Source organism: Lissotriton vulgaris, chromosome 2_1, assembly GCF_964263255.1.
Source record: "Lissotriton vulgaris chromosome 2_1, aLisVul1.2, whole genome shotgun sequence".
NCBI lineage: Eukaryota > Metazoa > Chordata > Amphibia > Caudata > Salamandridae > Lissotriton > Lissotriton vulgaris.
In genome coordinates this window covers 860,841,360-860,861,624 of record NC_141687.1, presented here as the reverse complement: position 1 = coordinate 860,861,624, position 20,265 = coordinate 860,841,360, and the positions used below count along the sequence as shown (strand labels likewise).

Genomic DNA, 20,265 nt, shown 5'->3' with positions numbered 1-20,265 from the left:
CAAAGTAGCCGAAAGAGCCAGGCGGGCACAATATGACACTGTTGCCAAATTGACATACAAAACGGTGGTTAAGGCTTATCACCGGGACATCCGCCTGGAAAAAAAAGCTTATCTAGCCAGGAGAATTGATGCTGCTTCCAACTTCTGCAAGGAGATTTTCTCCATTGTGAGAGAATTCACCTCACCTTGGTCTAACACCTCGGACCAAAAACCATCTGGTACCTGGGCCACGGACCTTGCTGACTTCTTCACGAGCAAGATCCAACGCATTCAGGAGTCATTCCTGGTACCAGTGTCTGCGGGCCAGACTGAACCTGACATCACCACACTGCCACAGGCCGGGCCAGGGGCGACGTTGAGTGTGTTTCCTCCAATCTCTGCTCCGGACTCCCTGGCTCCTATGGGCAATTTAAAATCGGGTTCTCCCCTTGACCCATGCCCTGCTAAATTTCTAGCGAAAGTCGCGGAGGTGATCAACCCGTTGGCTAATCCGCTCTTAAATCTTTCGCTGAGGCTCGGTGTGGTCCCGCAAACCTGGAAGCAGGCGATGGTGATTCCCTTGCTCAAAAAACCTGGTCTAGATCCGAAGGCCCCGGTTAATTACAGGCCCATCTCTCTGCTGCCGGCCCTCACGAAGATTCTGGAAAAGCACGTCCAAGGCGTGCTCTCCAACTTTCTTGAATCTAATGAGATCCTGCACGCCACCCAATCGGGCTTTCGTCCCCATCTCAGTACTGAGACAGCGCTCCTGGAGGTCTCGGAAACCATTAAAGGGGTTCTGGACTCTGGGGGCAAAGTCATGCTGGTGATGTTAGACCTGTCGGCGGCGTTCGACACCGTTCCCCATGATGGTCTTCTCGCAGACTTTTCGAGATAGGCTTACGGGGGACGGTGTTCGACTGGTTTTCCTCTTTCCTAGCCGGCCGCCGGCAATCGATCTGGGCCCCGCCTGATTCCGCCGTGATGCCGCCTCTGGGAGTCGGGGTCCCTCAGGGCTCTATTTTGAGCCCGACCCTCTTTAACATCATTATGACCCCATTGGCGACGTTGGTGGAGTCGCATGGTGCCCAGATCGTATCCTATGCGGACGACACCCAGCTCCTCTTCTCTTGTAAGAGAGGAGGCGACTTTGATGGGGAGAGTATTCGGGATTGCCTTGGGGCTGTTTTTCACTGGTTCCATCTAAACAGCCTTAAGTGCAATTCCAACAAGTCCGAAGTACTCTTCTTTGGGTGCGACATAGAGCCAGATTGGCAGACCTGGTGGCCACTGGATATGTTCCCTCCGTCCTGCTCCTCTCAGGTTGCTAAGAATCTGGGGGTGAAGATGGATAACAGGCTTACCTTGAAATCCCAGATCCTGGGGGTGTCGGGCATTTGCTTTGGCAGCCTCAGGATGCTGCGGAGGTTCCTTCCTCTGTTATCCGTGGAACATAGGACGCTGACAGTCCAGGCTCTGATTGGGTCCAGGTTGGATTATTCCAACGTTCTTTACCTGGGCCTTCCAGAGTACTTGCTGCAGCGGCTTCAAGTGGTACAGAACGCCGCTGCCAGGGCAATCTTTGGCCTTAGTAGGCGCTCCAGGGCCTCGGGCTTGCTGGCAACTTTACATTGGCTTCCTATCCGCAAGAGGATCGCCTTTAAGGCGCTGACCTTGGCCTACAAAGCTCTTCACAAGGAGGGAGCCAAGTACTTCCAAAAGAGACTGGTCTTTTATCATCCGACCAGGTCTCTGAGGTCGGAAGCCCTGCACCTTGCTGTTGTCCCCCGGGTAAAGAAAGCGCGCCTCGGAGGCCGCTCTTTTGGACTGCTGGCATCTCAGCTGTGGAACTCTTTACCACTGGCCCTGCGGGGAGCCACCAGCCTACTGGCTTTTAGGAAAGGCCTTAAAACTTGGCTGTTCACTCAGTAGCCGGTCTTCCGTGAATCTCTGGCCCACTCTTCTGTTAGTTTTTTATCTGGTGTTATGTTTGTATGTTGCAGTTTTGTCTCTTTCTCCAATAAAGCGCCGGGACACTCTTGTTGAGTAGCCGTGCGCTATAGAAATAAACAATTAACATAACATAACATAACATAACTTATTATTAGAACTATCTAACTATCGTGACCATTAGGGAGGATGCTTCCATAACCTATATTGCCTACAACAACTTAGACAAATGATAACTTGCAGTAACACTTACTTACTAACTTAACAAGTTCACTTCATTCCATATTTGTCTTGCCTGAATATACATGAAGCAGTAACAGGGAAGGCATCACAACTTCACAAGCAAGGTCTCACTCAGGTGAACTCCATTTGTAGGATTAATCAAAAGGATTATCCATTGCAGTCAAATAAATGGAAATAAGAAGACTGAGTTAGTGGGTATTATCAAAGCTTTACAAAGAATTGAGGCCAGACTACTACATGATGACACAACAAAGACATTCTGATAGTGATAAAATAACAAAAAATAGCAATAGTAATACCTTGAGCAAAGGTGAGCTACTATTTAATTAAAAGTAAGGTTATGAAATCCTTGAGTCATAAAAAACGGATTCAAAGTCGGAGTGAACAAGCTTAGGTTATGATGTTATGGTTGTGCAGCACAAGGCCTGAATGATGCTGAAACAGAACAGATGTTCTTCACTCAGTATCTAAAATATGGATCACTTTTATACATGGGTGTGAAATGGGGCCAGTGTGGGCTAATGCCTAGCAGATTGTGTGAGCCATTGATGGTGTAAATTAAGCCACATCTCAGTAAATCACATAGCCCGGGGGAAGAGGGTTAGAGGTTTGATGAACGGAGGAGAAAAGGGATTTTGGAAAGGTTTGACAAAAGCAAATGCTACACAAGGACAACATTAATCTGGCAATGACTAGCACAGCATTCAACATCAATGTATTGTGGGAGGAAACAAAGGAATAAGTATGACACAGTACAGTTAAATGCATTGCAAACAGTCCTTCTGTCCCTGAGACCCAAGTTATCAGATATCTAAATGTTCTGTCTTCTAGGTTGAACTAAACTAGGCTAAACTGTCTTCTAGGTTCGGAAAATGTAATTATGGAAGAGTGAACCCACCCACTCAGTTCTCTAAATATAATTGTTAAAAGAAAAATAATACTGTATTGCAAAATTAGGTGGTGCATCTGCATTCTCCTTGGTAATGTCCATCACTCCTGGGTGCCTATCTGGACTGGTCCATTAGGTAAGCAGGAGTGTTGAGTCAAAGCTTCATGAGGAGTGTGCCAAAGAAACTCAGAGGCAGAGCAAAAAAAACAAGAGAGATATTAAATTTCACTTTTGCCGCCACACAAACAAAAACACAAACATATTAGCATTTTGTAAATGAATGCACCTCTTTGCATTCCACATAGCTGAGTACTAGGCCTCAGACTCATGGTTTCCCTCAGAAGTCCCCAGCTTCTTGCTTCTAGCTGTTGATGAGGTAGTCCCGTCCTGAGTTCTTCCATCCTCCTCCTGACTCTGACTAACTCCGTCCCAGTCATGATCCGAGTAAGATAGATGTATAGTGCACTGTTGAAAGACAAGTAGAGAAACAGAATTGCAGTATTTTGCACAGGTTTTTGTTTGTTAGTGTGAAAGAGCCAATCACCTCCCGGAACAATTGCGCACCCATCATTCAGGCCCCAAACATTGCACATCATCATCAGCAAGTTCCCAAATTACAGTCCAGCACCCTCCCTCACTGTCTGCCACCACATGAATCCTCAATCATCACTCACAATCACTAAAAAATTACTTGGTGCAATGTTTACCTGTTCCAATCCAAGCACGGTAGTAGGTACACTATCTCCCCTTTGATGCAAGCAACAGATTGGAATTTGGCAGTTTTGTAAATGAAATTATTTCATAGAGCATCCCTCCTATGTAATGAAAAAACAGAAGGATAATAGGAGTAGACCATGCAGGTTTATTTTCTCTAAGTAACTTTGTAAAGGCCAATCACCTCCAAGGAAACATTATCGCCCATCATTCAGGCCCCGAACATTGCAAATCATCCAAGCAAGTTCCCAAATTACAGTTCAACACCCTCCCTCACTGTCTGGCACCACTTAAATCATCAATGATCACTCACTCACCATTGCAATAGTTGTAGTTACCTCTTCCAATCCAAAAACGGGTAATGTTAGGTTAGGTGCACAATTCATCTTTGATTCAGGCAACACATTGGAATTTGGTATTGGCACTCTGGGGCAATCCTGCTAGTGCTAAGTGATGTTTTATTATATTTAATAAGCTCAAATGTTTGTTCTGAACAGTTAGAGGGTTCGTGATTGGTGTCTGGTAAATTATAGTTAAGAATCTTCTTTAATGGTAAAGTCAGATTCTAAGTTACAGTTTTGAAAATGGCACTTCTAGAAAGTTGACATTTTCCTGCCATACCTATTTGGTGCCTGCAGCCTGTTCTGGGGTCACATGTTTGGGTGAAGCTGACAGTTGGACTTTGTTTATTCCTCTTAGACAGTCCCAGAATAGACAATTTAGGTGTGCTTGAATGGTACCAATAACTGACAAAATGTGAGAGAGTGGAGCTGGGCACAGCACCACTTGCAACCTAATAGGCTATCCTCTGCCTTCACAGAAATGACTTGTCACCTCTGCATTGTTCATGCAGCCAGATTGGATTCAGTGCGAGGCACGAGGAAACCTCAAGGGCTTCCACTTCAAAAGACATTTTCTAGGATTTTCTCTTATTTCAAAGGAGGTACCAGGTATAAAAATAGGACCCTAAGACTAGAGGTGGACGGAATTTGCATAGCCCCGCTACGAAAAGCTCAGCGAAACGGTAAACATTCTCTGCAAGCATGCAAAAATTCTGTGAACACGTGGAATTGCTTGTTCCACCCGTTCGCGATGCTTTTTTCCTGTTCGCGAACGCTATTTGCATGCTCGGGGGGAAATATCTCACAAACACACATTATAAGAAGCAAAAAATGCTGCAAAGCCGTGGATTGCGGAACTTCTGACAATTCCGCGCTCCCCACAGAACATGAAATTACCCAAATTCTGCAGATCCCACAAGAGGAACGGAATTTACCGCCCAGGCCTACCTAAGACCCACTCCCACAAACGTGAGGCCACGCCCCCTACTTCACATAAAATGGGTTTTCCCAGGACGCCCAGTGAACGCGCACAGCGAGCGCACCGACAGCGCGCCAAAGGCGCGCCAAAGGTAAGCCCGTCTGCGCCCGTCTGCGCCCGTCCGCGGTCGACAGGGGCCACCCCCCCTGGATTCCCCACTCGGATTCAATATAGCATTGATGCACTTATTAAACTAAAACCCCCCAAGGAAGCCTGCTGTCATTTTCGCCACCATCCCCTGGCCATCCCCATTTCCTGCCCTCATTGTAACACTACTCTTAAACAGCACCAGCATATCCCGGAACAGCAAAGCTTCACCATACTGCTCCTAAACTGCAGATTTCTGCCGAAATCTTTCTGCAAATTGACGAAATCAACCCTGACGCTGTTTTACTAACAGACACATGGTTAACACCGGACTGTGATCCAGATGTAGTCCAAGCACTTCCCCCTGGCTATCAGATCATTCACAAAGATCGCACCCAACGACAAGGAGGAGGCATTGCAGTTATATAAAAATCTGGATATCAGTGTCACTGCTTGCCAGATTCGATTCCAGACTGTGAAAGTTTGTCCTTCCGTCTTAAATTCACCCCTAATGACAGCCTAACTGGGATACTCCTATATCGCCCTCCAAGACCTCTGAACAACTTTCACAGGTCATTACCCTCGCAAGTGGCGGCTCATGCCATGTCCGCCTCCAATTTTACCATACTTGGCGACTTAAACATCAAAAAATCAACAATATATATTCTTCCTTCACCACCTCCGTCCCCGAGTCAAATATCAACGAACCTCAGCTCGCAACAGATACAATACTCTCATGTCAAGTAACCATGAACAAATTCTCACCATTAGACCTGGAATCACTTCAAACCTTTGCACAACAGATAAAATCTGGCTCTCCCTCTGACCCTGCACCACCCCTTACGATGACCATGGCCAGCCAAATCATTTTTCCCACCCTCCTAGAGCTACTGAACTGTTCCTTAGAAAAGGGAGTCGTACCTCCCATATGGAAACAGGCGATGGTGAGATCGCTTTTAAAAAAAACCAATCTTAACGTGAATGACTCCAACAGCTATCGTCCCATTTCTTTGTTACCTTGGGCAAGTAAGATACTGGAGAAACATGTTAATCTCCACCTAACAAACAGGTTTTCGCTCAAAACATGGCACGGAAACAGCTCTTCTAGCCGTGGTGGAAGAATCTAGAAAGATCTTGGATCGAGGGGGATCAGTGGCAGTGGTCCTCCTCGATCTCAGCGCCGCGTTTGACACTGTGTGCCACAAAACCCTGTTGCAATGACTGCTTGATCTTGGAGTCTCTGGAGATGCTTTGGCCTGGCTTAGATCCTTCTTGAGCGGAAGGACCTTTCAGGTATTCGATGGTGACATCCGCTCTACCAGCAAACCTTCGAACTGCGGGGTGCCCCAGGGCTCTTCCCTAAGCCCCATGCTGTTCAATGTGTACATAAGACCGCTGGCTGGGATTGTTCGTCAATAGGGTATTAAGATCATATCATATGCGGACGATACCCAGCTCGTGGTCTCTCTGGCACAAAAGAACAGCGGGCTCCCGCAGGTCAACATGGCGTTTGGCCCTGAAGAGAATCCTGATATTCTAAGGGATTCAAAACGCGTAGGCCTTTGGGTCTGCAATTTTCATCTTGGTGCTTATTAGTTTTGCACCGTGATTTGTGTTTACACTTAATGTTGTAAATTATGACGAAAATCCTTTTGATTTAACCGTATTATCAATAGTGTATGATTTAGAACATTATAGAATGCTTTAGATTCTGTAGAAGACCTAGCACTTCACCAACTGGTTCATTTTTTCCCCTCAGATTGTGTGAGGTACTTAGCTTGAATGTTTGAAAGTGAGTAGGTTGGATGTGATATGCTTGATGACTAACGAATGAGAGTATGGATGAGGTTTTATCCCCACTTTTTTGTGTCCTGATGTCCTGTATTGTTTAATAAATGTGTTTTGAACTTGAGCACTAATTCAAATGTGTGCATTGTTAAAATATTTTTGAATAAACAGCTATTTAATAGCAGTCCTGAGTATTGAACTTTCGTCTGTACTCTGGTTTCAAATATTTTTCTAGAATTGAGCATCAGTACTGGCATTTCTTTTCGTTATTTAGTAAACCAATATGAGTCACAAATGATGTGATTAAATGGCGTCCTGTTTGACACGTCATTAACAACAATAGTGGTCTGGCTTACAGTGCAAAGTGCTTGCAGAGACGAACAGCTTCTACAACATTGGAGACATCCAATGAGTTGAAGAGGCCCGGATCGGCAATGGTCAGCTTCTGATAGTTCAGTTGTTGGGGAAGGATTTCAAGAAATGAGCAGGTTGTACTCAGTCTGCTCCTTATTCTACAGCTACGGACAGAGGTTATGAAGGCTCTCAGTGTGAGAGAAGAAAATGTGTTTAGTGTTCTCCTGCAGTTAAGCAGTATGGAGAGCATGTGGACCAGAAGACTGTCTGTACCATAGTTTGAGGACCCCAGTGATAACATATCTGACTCCTGTGTCTTTGAATTGTGATGGGGGAGGTTAAGAGCCAAGGGTGGAGTGGGGGAGATGAACTTTCACTGCAGATATGGGTCTATATTTGTTTACGTTCTTAAGTCATGTGAAGATTTTAAATCTTACTCTTGACCTGAGAGATCCTGTGTGGACTATGGAAAGTTGAATATGCCATTGCGTTTTCATCAAAGTTAAACAAGGAGCCTGGATGGCACATTTTTATCTAGTACATCCACCTGGTAGTCAAAGGGACCACATATTGGTGACTAGCAGACTCATGTTTAGAACTAACTATACTACTGAAATGTCATTTTGGATGAAGCAGTACAGGTTCATGGAACCATCAACAGAACAGGTTTCTTGAAGATCACACTGTTTTTTCTCTACCTCTACCACACCAGAACGTAATATGAATATTCAGATTCAAGGCACAACTGTAATTTTAACTTTATTTTTCTTTGTAGAATTGCCAAAGCGGAGGAACTCCCATTTGAAGACAGGTCTCTGGACCTCGTCACTGCTTCAGTAGCTGCACATTGGTTTGACCTAGACAAGTTCTTTAAGGAAGTAAATCGTGTTCTCAAACCAAGTGGCTGTCTGGCACTGTATTGTCTAGACTTACGATTGAGTATTTTCTATAAAGATTGCTCCGAAAGGCTGACGGATGTATTAAATGAGGTGAGAATAATGTATTCTAAGCATGCCATATACCAGACTTTTAAACCCAAGGCCCTTATTACGAGTTTCCAATATGTGCAGTCTGCCCTGTTTTCACATAGAATTATGAGTTTTGGGTGTATTTAATCACATACTGTGTGCAATAACAACTGCATCCCGTATTACTTTTTGGCATGTTAATCCTGAAGAAATTTAAAGTGAAAAAAAGGCCCTGAAATAAATCAGACTTTTGCATAGTGGTGCAGTACGCACCTAAATTTGCATGTAAGGCCCCATTTCGTAGGCAAAGCTTGTCATAGGCGATAGTTATCGCAATTGATAAATTCTAAGCACCATTGTGTCTGATTTTATCAGATGCAAAAATTATCACATGTAATACCAGGCCACTTATAATGAGGGCCAAAGGGAGTTTTAGAGAGTTGAAGGGCATGTAATTCATCAAAAACGTGTGAATGTCCCATCCACCATATTGCCAGTCTATGTTAGTAAATGCCACTGTAAATATGGGAACCACAGTTTGACAGTGTACTCTGTCTGCCAACCTCTAAGACAGGTCCTACAACCCACATCACCTTCAATTCATGATCACTGATGGGACAGGTAACAGAATTTGATTACAAGTAATGCAGAAACACCCTAGGTCCACACAGGTTCCCCTGGAGACTTTGCCTGCCAAAGCGGTTGAACTATCTGGGAGAAACTCCAGGAAGCAGTGAGAAATAATCAGAGTTGTAAGATTCTTTAAATGTAAAATCTGGTTGTTCCCCATCACATGGATCCTCAGGGTCCATCTCATAATGAATTGGTGTTTTCAAACCTCAAAGAAATCCTTCTATGCAGTAATGGTATTTAGAAATACTGAGACTATTAATGGCCATCCTGTAATGAAGCCTTAAATATTTAAATTGAGGCCACTGCATACCATGTGTCTTTCCTTAGGTTCAGATAACTTCTTTCTCCAAAGTTTAAGTCTATTTTCACCTTTTAGGTACTCACACCGGCATTCCCCCATCAGAATTTCTGATACCAGTGACATAAGTAATTTTCAGGGAAGATTTTAGCTCCAATTACTGTTGTGGAGATCAAGTAGAAAAGTAATCTTAATGAACCCTAGTAGCAAATGTAAATTTATAAACATACGATTACAACCAAAATTACCCCTATTACACCTGCCAGGAATTCCGGCAGAAAATCCTGTCAAAAATAAAGGCTATTTGTGCGAGAAAAGAGCTTTGCCACAAGTGCATCCCCACAGCTGCAATTCCCACTGAAGGGAGCAGAAGGGAGGTTTCTGTGGTGTAGTTTGCCTTGGATGTTTGTGTTCACTCACAAGTATGGACGTTTATGGCAATTCACAAACACCTCCATGATTCCTTTCCTACCTGGAACTTGACTGTGATTTACTCCCGCACTGGGCTATAGTAACTCCCCTTCCATGATGGGAAGAAAAAAAGATGACTCCCAGAATTGCGGCAGGTAGAGTGTAAGGGCCTGTTTCATGCTGAAAAATATTTATCCACTGGAAAAAAACCTTAACATAGAGTGCATATGCCCCTTGGATCCTATTTCCCCTGTGTTGGATAAGTTCTGACAAAGAAGGTCATGTGACCGCTCCACTACAACTTTACAGATGTACTATTGGAAATGTTTGTCTATCTCCAAAAGTGGTAAATCTACACTTGATCAGCACTTGCATGCAGACGTTAATCTGCAGATTTACTACTTTCTTTGTGGAAAAGGGCCAATGTGTTTTGCTTATTGTCAACTTTTGTTTAGTATAAGGGTTTTTGCCTTATGGATGAGAAACATGCATTTTTCAGAGAATAACTTGCTTTAGTCCCCTCAAGAAGTTACATCCTAATACTTTCCTTAAAATTCAAATTGCAACAAGGGAGGTAAGACATTAGATGGCTAACATTTGGATATATTAAAGGTACACTCATGAAAAAACAACATTTAATAAAGATTTTAAAGAATGATAAACTGTATGAAGTTGTGAAAAAATACCTAAAAGTGTCAACTAAAAACACTTGTTATAAATGTCTGTCTTACAGTATTGTGCACTTCCTCTCCTTGCAGAGATTTACTCTACAGTTATTCTTACTTCTAGTGCCATACTATACAAAACTTTATCAGTAGTTTCTAGTCTTAAGACCTTACCTTTTTGTGCATTTCATTACTATATGTTGTATATTATTTGCCGAAAAAATATATTACACACTGGTGATAGCCATGTAGTTATGTCCGACTTCCACTAGAAATGCGTTTTTGTTTCCCACTAAATTTGGCACTTTTCAACAAATCTACACAAAATTTGGTAATCAAAAAGGTAATCAGATTTAGGATTCATATGGCAAAAAATTGACATTTCTCATTTAAATTCTCATTGAAATCCTGTGCTTTCAGTTACAGAAAAACGCTCTCCTAAATTTGTTATGAGAACTTAACTAAAGGAAATGTCCTTACTTAATATGATGTAAGTCCGTTCAGTAGTTTTTGACAAATTAGCATTTAAACGTAGTATTTGCTGGGCTTGAAAGGGTTAAGACAAAGATCTATCTATAATCAGAATTCTTGGAAGTACAGGGAGCCTTTTCAATCTTTGCAAATTCAGGGCTGCAAGCTCAATTCGGGTTTCGTTGAACCAAAGCCCTTGATTCGCTGACAGCAATTTTAGGAAAAATGTTTCAGCCACATTGCCGAGATTCAATCCACACGTCCTGAACAAAAAATGTAAAGATCAAAAAGACTGCAGACGTAGCATCCATTGATCCTCATGCTCCCTTGGAAGACACGCATTTACATCACATGTGTTTACAACGCATGCGATTAAAATGCGGTCGTCACAACAATCGCGTTTTTACTTCGCAGTACCATTACGACGCAAGTCATTACAACGACTTGTAGTAGGGGGGGTGCGCTGGACTTAAGAATAGTATAATTTACTATTCCAACTCTAGTGTGTGCAACAGTGGGGAAGCTGTTGGAATAGTAAAGTATACTATTCCTTAGTTTAGAGTGCCCCCCCTACAGCAAGTCACTGTAACGACTTGCGTTGTAATGGTAATGAGATATAACAACGCAGTCGTTTTAACAACCGCGAAGTACTCGTATGCGTTGGTACGCATGCCATGGCTTTTTCCCCCTATTAGTAAAAAAATATTGGTTTTATTGAGCTGGGTTCATGGGGGTCATGATCCATGGCCAAGTGAATTTCCACCCAAAGCAAGAGTCTTATACCCTTGATGGACCTTCTGCCGAGTCTGCAGAGCCAGAAAAAGGTCCTGCATGGGTCAAAGCACACCGCTAAATTTGCGAACTCTCTAAACATTTATGAAAAGACGGCTGGGATGAAGCCTGCACTTAAGGGGGGTTGGCAGCTCATGGGGTGTTGCATTCAAACCTCTACTTCTACTCTGTTTTTAAATGAATTTCTAGTGTTTTTAAAATGTACATTAAGGTGTATAACCAAAGCTTATTATAACCACTTTAATCTTTGATTTTAGTTTTACTGGGAATTTTTAGAGCATTTTCTCCTTATACCACATGGAAAGTTCCCTGCTCATACCAGCCTTATGCAGCCAACCCTCCCTATGAATGGCCTTTCACCATGAGCAGCAGGAGATGAAGTACGGTCTGGCCACAGAGTTGGGCACTGGGCCTGTCCCTTATTTGCAGACAACTCCTGCTGTGCACAACCTTCCTCTGTACAGTATATATTGATTTCAGGGCCCCAATCCACCATGGACAGCCAATCTCTCCTGATTATGGCCGTAGGGCTTCGCCACTGGTCCAATCTAATGCAGGTGGACAACCCCTGCTGCGTGTGATTCTGTGCCCCGGGTCCAAACTGATGAAGGTGGGGAACTCCTGCTGCACATGGCTGAAGGCTGTGCATAGCAGGCCTTCTCTCTCCCCTCAGCTGACAGCCTGCCCCTGCATGTATACATTGACCAAGCACTACTCATGTGTGCTAAATTATTTAAAATAAAATGTATTCAGGATTCACAAATTCTGTGGTGATTTCATGAATTCTGAGACCCCAGGAGGGTCCACGATTAGGGTATCAATCCCAAAAAATAGTTTTTCTAACATACATTTTAATTCTATGGCAGGGGTTACAATTGGACTGGGTGTCAGTAGACTAAAAGGTTGGCCACATGGCTTGCACCCAAAACTCTGGCAGCAGCCAACACCCACAGAGTAGAGCCTTCAGTCAGATCTAGTGGGGCTTGGACAGAGGGCTTGCACTTCAGCAAAGCCCTGCGCCCAACACTCCAAGAACAACCAACCCTTGCTGTGCTCAGAGGAATGCCGGCAGAAGCAGGGCAGGCTATGCGCAGGAAGTGGGCACAGGACCTAGCCTTCAGCCAGATCCTGTGCCCAACTAACCATAAAAGCCAACACCCACAGTGCACAGCCTTTGGCCACAGGGCCTGCCCAACACACAACTGGTAGCTAACCTATCGGGTAAGATCTCTTGTTTGGGTTATATAAATACATTAGTATGTCGATTTCATTACCTGGCCCTGAACGTCTTTAATATATTTGTCAAAGTATCATCCAATATTGCCCTTGTGCAGTTTTCCAAGCTAACAGACATATCCAGCTGCACTCGACAAACTCTGTCTAAATTACAGATTAGAGTTCTCTTAACTGCACCATTACAGTTATCTTATAAGTACCTTCAGTACAAAATGGGCGCTAAGAAATGGGATTATAACTAAATGTCATTTCTTCCCTTGCAACAACATACAACAGTACCCGGCGGGGTTAACTGTAAGTGCATTTAACTTTTTCTTCACGCATGGTGATTACCCTTTCAAGTCATTTTCGTGTCCATGTGCGTTACACACGTCTAGGTAACTATAAAATCTGTCCTTACATTCTCAACTTTTATTTTATTTTATATTATATTAAATGAGATAGTTACAAGTAGTGTTCTTATAATTGAGAGAAGTGTGGCTCAGGGGTTAGAGGCGGCAGGCCCGGAAGCTGAGATCAGCCCTGGACCAGGGTTCAATTCCCCGCCTCGGCGGGTCTTGGGCTCAAAAATTCCACGGTCTCGATAATTCTCGCTCCGGTGCCTTCTCGACTCACGGGTTCACACTCTGCGACTCTGGGCAATAGCTTGCTTAATCTCCACAAGGGCCCCTTGTGGCGGGATGCCTGGCTTTCACCTTGTGGATAACCTGCCGGGGTTATCTCACATGGGAATACCAGGACGGGTTCCCTAAGCAAGCGCTGGGAAACCGTTTGTGGGTAGCTGTGCGCTATATAAGCTCAAATACATTTACATTTACAATTCACAGTTTCACTCCTGAATTCACAGAAGTCCCACATTTCCCAGTCCTGACGAGACCCATTATACTGCCCGGGTCGAAACGCCGTTGACGCCCCTAGAAAACGAATCCTACAAGCAGTGCCTATGATTCCAGATAGCCACTGAAGCATACATTGTTGTTATCATTATTTACTTGATTGTCGTTTTCGTTTCTGTACAACTTTCTTTTTAGAAACCTTATATATTACACCTGTTTCTATTGGTTTATATAATTGTTTGTACCTCCTTGGTTCTCACATTACGCCTTGGGTCACTTTTGCACTTATTTTGTAACACTATGTGTATAAATATTTATTGTTGAAAATAAGAAATATAATTTCAATGATGGTTTGAAATCTTTTTGTGTAGAGTCGTTTTTCTCTCTCGGACATCCCCTTTCAAAACCCTTGATTTGTTATTAAGTAACGTATGCTGAATTGATTATTAGTCATACATTGGTTGTGCCACTGGAACCTTTGTTTCCGATATAAAGTACTTACCCTGGTTCCTTTGTGAGTAGGGTCCCCTTGTCTTCCCCTGTGACTCCTGCCCTGCACAGCAGGGTATTGTTGGTAGGCCCTTTGCTCTGGCCATTCTATGGGCCTGATCCACAAAGGGCCTCGACACTCATGGTGAAGGCCCCGCTGTCACTCGGGAGTCTTCCTGCTCGGGGCGGGATCTCCACAAGGAGAATTCCCATTGTGGAGTTTCTGCCCAAAGTGCAGAGATTACCCCACAACTGCAGGGCCTCTTCTTGAGTGTGGTGGCCCTTTGTGAATCAGGACCCTTGTGTCCAACTCTCCATGAGCAGAAAGCATCAGCAGCCCTGACCTTCGGCTATGCTCAGATGGGGTTGGCTGCATGGCCTTACTTCAGGTTGCATCCTACACCCAATGCTTCATGGATGTTTAACCCAGTTGTACATGGCATTCAGGTGTGCCCAGCAATGCATTTGACGCAGGACTTGACCCCCAGTCAGGCCTTGGCCCCCACCTCCCATTTGCAGCGAACACTCACAGCACATGGCCTTTGCCTGTCGAAAGCAGAGGTTTGCTGCAGTTTCTGGCCTCCAGGCAGGTTCTTTGCCCAACCCACTGCAGGCTGCAAAGGTCTAGTGCTCACGGCCTTTAGCCCTAAGCAGCTGATTGGATGCAGGGTGTTGCTTCCATCCAGCCAATGCACCCAATCGTTCTTTGTTAAAAGCATACATTTGTTGGCTTGGTGTAAATTCACTCAGCCGTTTTTTAATTATAATCATTTAAAAAAGTTGCAGATTCTGTTTTAAAGGATGACCATTTATGTATTTCGTGGAGTTGTTAACTATAGAGATTTCAGATCTGACTGCAGATCCAGGAGTAGAATATTAAAAGAAAATAAAGAAATTCAATTAGAAGAAGGATTTTTTTTCCTGTTGCCCTTTCGGATCTCCAGTCCCAAAGTTAGAACCACGGATCCAAGTGTTCTGATTAGCAGGAGTAAGAGAAATCATTCTCTTGTGTCAACCATTTCAGGATGCTTGGCACAGTCACTACATTCCTTAAAAAAATGTCAAGGGCCATAGAAGGGGTCAGTGTGAGTATAGGGTTAGTACACTCTGAGCCCCAATCAATAGTGGGGGGACTCCCATACGGGCCCTTATGGTTCAAATTGAAAGAAATTACAAACAGTTGATGGGACTGAGGATAGCTTTTAGGAATCATGGTACCAACACCTAAATTGGTGCCCAGGATCTGCAGTACCGGTCTTGGTAACGAGGGCCACTATTTTGGATGTCAGAGTACTACTAATCTGAAAAGGATGCACAAATAGCGCAATCTTCGTGCCCGAGGACCACAAACACAGGCAGCACCATTTGTGGGTTTACTATCATGATTTTGGAACTGGAAACCCTCAGAAAATTAGACATGGGTCAGAGAAGCTTCCCCGAATTAGTAGTGCAAGGCCGCCACAAAGCTTTCCCTGAGTTTGTCTTAAAAAATTGGGATATACAAAAACAAAAAAAATCATCGGTCCTGGCCAAAGGTCAACACTGTGTGTCAACCCCTGTGCATAGTAAAAGCTTTGCATAGTGGGATGGCATCCCATTGCCCGTCAGAGGCTAAAGGCCCATGCAAAATTGGTTGAAAATTAAGTGCATCATTAAAAACACATCAAATTCACTACAAAAATCATAGTAAAAAAACGAGTTATGGTTCTTTCTCAAATGCATACAACCACTGATATTAGCCAGTTATGCTATCCAATGCTGGATGCATCATGCTACCTGCCATGCGGAAAACACAGCGCAAAACACAAAACACCTCATTTCAAAGTGGCACAGGAAAAAAAGGCTGACTACCAAGAGCAAAGCAGGGTGGGTGGCATGTGTTAGAACGTACATTGTGTGCATTGCATGTAATATCTGGTGAATTTCAGTGTTTTTGTGCATTTAAGTCTAAACCGTAACTCCGTTGTTTTGTGAAAAAAATAGTTATGTGCAAAAAAGAACAGGGAAACCCTGGGTAGTTTCTAATTTCCAGGTGCAGTGCTGCACCTCAATAGGAAACGCTCTACAACACACCAACACTCCAAATCTGCCCACCTCAAATGTCTGTTTTCTAGCAACGTTTTAAAGCATAGGATTAGCACAGTTCCATCCACACTAAGCTAGAAAGGGACACAGCCTTTTGCCATTTATACAGCAAAGTCTTTAAGCATAAGATCAGCAAGTGCCATCCACTCTGAGCTATAAAATGAGAAAACCATTTTACCATTCCAGGCACGGTATTGCATCTTTGTATTGGCAAAGACAACCTGGAAATAATATACCAAACTATCACTCACTGGAGTTAATATTATAAAATCTTCACTCAATGAGACACTAGTTCTGTAGAAAATATTTATTAAATAATAGTTGTCTAAATTTCTGTACACAATTTTCGGAGATGCAGATTGATGTTGGGAGTAGCAAGGAAAATGATCATTAGACTAATCCAGTGTCCTTGTGAGGCTGTTGCTTCCATATAAAGGTGTTACGCTACATAGATGTTATGGTTTGTGAATCATTCATGTTGTTTTATCTTTTCAGGCTATTTACTTCATATCAAAGGAGCATGGGAGTGAAAAACTTGCAACGGTATACACTCACTATAAAGAGATATTTGATGCTATGCCTTATGCAGACAAAACAAGGTAAGAAAAAAAACTATAAGCATGTTTTCAGAATTCCACAGAAACCTCCTATCATCTCAGGTAGGGAGTGGGCATATGTATACACAAATAAACAGAAGCCCCTAGGGTATCACAAAAGAATAATTCAAAACCTGTCAGATTTAAGGGATTGGCAGGTAGAGGTTAACCTCTCAATATCCACTCAAATGTAAGATAAGTGTTCTCAGGGGAGCTAATATCAATTCCAGACTCATCTGTTACTAGATAATTCAGCAAACTATTGAATACATTTTCATAACCAAATGATAACATGTCTCTAAACGCTTTTCAGATTTCAAACCATGCCCTCAATGAGAAGAATGGTCATATTTTCATGAATTTCCTTTCAATTACTTAGATATCAGGTAAACTCTTTGGGACCAATGAAAAGATTTTAGCACTCATTTGCAATTATGAGGGCATGTGTTGGACCTGTTGGACTTGGCCCTTTCTGGATGGTCACCCCAGATTGTGTTGCCTTTCTCTGCCTTACTTTGATGAGCACGTTTTTCGTCTGCATCAGGACTCTTTACCTTTGCTAACCAGTTCTAAAGGGGTTGTGCTCTCTTTCAAAACCTGGTAAAATTGGGCAACACCTCACTAGCACATTCAATTTATTTGGAAGTCCCCAGTAAATGGTACTACATTTACTATTTAAATTAAATTAAATTGAATTAAATTAAATTAAATTAAATGCTACTAGTGGGCAGTAGCAATGATGGTGCCACCCAATAAATTAGCCTTTCGAACAGTCTGAGGCCTGCTGCTGCAGCCTGTAGTGCAGTTCAAACTGGCATTTCAACCTGACAAAATAAACCTTTTGCCATGCCTAAACCTTCATTTTCAATAATTATAAGCCATCCCTAAGGTAGACCCTAAAGTCTCTTGGGCAGGGTGACTGATATTTAAAAGATGGGATGTTTGTTTAGGTTTTACATGTTCTGAAAGTTAAAAACTCCTGAAGTTGTTTACAACTGTTATAAGACATATCTCTACCAAAGGGTTACGTTAGTTCAATTAATAAGTGCTGACTTCAGACTGGGAAAGGATAGATAAATTATGTTTACACTGAAATGAATTGCATTTTGAAATGCTTTTTTAATTGTAAATTCTGATTTTAGATTATCATTTTAAAAACGCCACTTTTAAAAAGATGCGAAAAGAACAATTGAAGAACGGAATGCTAAACAATGTCAGACATTCACACCCAGTACGGAGATCTGGCCTAAAGTTTCTTTTGCTCACCACGTCATTCCAGCACGGACTCAGCCATATGCAAATCAGTTTTGACCCTGCTCCCCATGGGAACAACTCAGCGCGAACTGCCAGGCCAGGTCCTCCCCGGACCATAAACAATCATCCTAGGACCGGTTTTGGGGTCTCACCTCTCATTAGCCAGGATAGCTTGTCTCCAGTAGAATGGTGAACACAGAACCCATGCCTGAGCATACTCGTGCCACTATTTCCTTGCCCATATATTTTGAGGCCTTTTAGGAGTTTCCAGCTTCCTGTATCTGTTAATGGTTCCCCCATTGAGACTGTGTATTTGTGACCAGACAGTTTACAATGGGATCTGGGTATAGCTGAGAGAGAGTCTTCCTGGAAAGGTGTCCGGAAAGGAGCTGTATTCTGCACTTATTCCATTTCAAAGGACCTCCCCCACCGCACACACAAAGGAAACATGCCTTAGGCCAGCCTTTGCCTTTATCGCCCTAGACAATTTGAAACCAGGACCACAGGAAGGGGAAGAACTGACCAGAACCAGTTTTGTGGGTTGGCCAGGCATTCACGACACACAGGCTGGCACCAGTTATGAAAATAGAACTCTCAGAACAACTCATCAGATCACTCCTGGCTCTGTGGAAATTTCAAAAGAAGGACTATCCTGCTGCCACACGGACTGCCCTGCTGCTTGAAGGAATGCCTTGCTGTCTGAAGATCGAAGATTTAACCTTCCTGCTTTGATCCTAGGCTATCCTTTTTGGTATTGGGAACAGGCCCGTACACGCCAAAACTCTGCCACCTGTGACGACCGCCAAAGCGAACCTGCGATGACAATCTGCTCTTTGTGCTGAAAACCTCCTTCAATAGGAATAGATCTTATTGCTCCAGCCTTGAGAAGGTAACTCTTCAGTCGCACTAACCTCTAGTGACTTTTGTGGTTCAACTTGACCAGGGCTGTGGTTGTTGATTGAATGGGGCTTCCTCCTCACTTAACCAATAACCCGATTTCTCACAGCATGCATTTAGTACCAGATGAGTTCAGACTTGATCCTTAGTCAGTGGCAGCCAGCTCGGATCTGGGGTGGTGAGGCGTGGGGTGAGGGGGGTGAAAAAAAAATTAACCTCCCTCCTTGCTGCTCTGTCCCATGTTGTCTCTTCTCAACTGAACAGGACGGTAGCCTCCCCAGAGCCAATCACAACATTGCAATGCAGTGTTGTGATTGGCTCACCTAAGCCAATCACAACTCTGTAATGCAGCATTGTGCATAGTCTGAGCACTGTAGTTTGGCGCTCAGATGGGGACTGTGGGACTGCGCGCCTGGGCATGTTCTCCATCCAGGCTGTAATGCAGCCTGGGTGGAGAACACACTAAGTGAGCATGACTGTTTGGCTGGTCAAAGTGTCATGCACACTTTAGTGTGCTTGCCAATCCTCCCCTGCCCTGCTCTGTTAACAGAGCAGCCCTGCCCAGCAATGCCACAGCAGGAACAAATAAAATGATAATAGCATCAAGTTATTATCTTTTTTTTTCCTTGGAAAAGCCAACACTGTCCTTATTTCAGCTCACTTCTAAAAAGAGGAACAACGGCATAGCTCCTTACAAACTACAATTCATAAACATATGTGTCCATCAAGTGGCTTTCAAAATCATACTGTTGCCAGAGGAGACTATGGGGAAATAATGAACAGCCACAAATTTGTAATTCTGTGGGTGTTTGCAAATATTTTTTTATCTTAATTTGCACACTGATATGCTAATACCGATCTCTATATATGTGTAAATTGGCTTTGAAACATACAAGAGGGTCTGGAAGAAAGGAACCCACCCTATAGGTAAGTAATTTATGTGAATTACATGAGGAAACAAATAACTAGAGGTATTCCACATTTTTGTCAGATTTTTTATTTGTTCCTTGCTGTTTATTTTACATAGAGAATATTTAGTTGGTTTTATTATGTGTTTGTTTCATTTATTGTTAGTTTATGTATTTTAAATTGTTGTTTATTCAGGGTTCCTGGTTAGATTATTGTTATGTGCATTGTATGATTGTTTATATTTAGAATTAGTTTATATGCTCTAAACACATATTTTATTCTCATTCTGTTATTGGTAATTGTTATGTTTCTTCTTGGTTTACGTTTAAAATATGTTTATGTTTAGTTACGATTTAGCCTACGTTCCACTTTTATGTTTAAATTCCATATCATGCAGATGA

General features: G+C 43.0%; 1 protein-coding gene across 1 annotated transcript in view; it reads left to right on the top strand.

Annotated features, from left to right (window-relative positions):
- Nucleotides 1-20,265, top strand: part of LOC147731305 (putative methyltransferase DDB_G0268948) — a 416,130-nt gene that overhangs the window by 166,414 nt on the left and 229,451 nt on the right. The window contains exons 4-5 of the mRNA XM_086958720.1: nucleotides 8,100-8,313; nucleotides 16,704-16,807. Coding sequence (XP_086814846.1) covers nucleotides 8,100-8,313; nucleotides 16,704-16,807 — 318 coding nt within the window. The remainder of the gene's footprint in view (nucleotides 1-8,099; nucleotides 8,314-16,703; nucleotides 16,808-20,265) is intronic.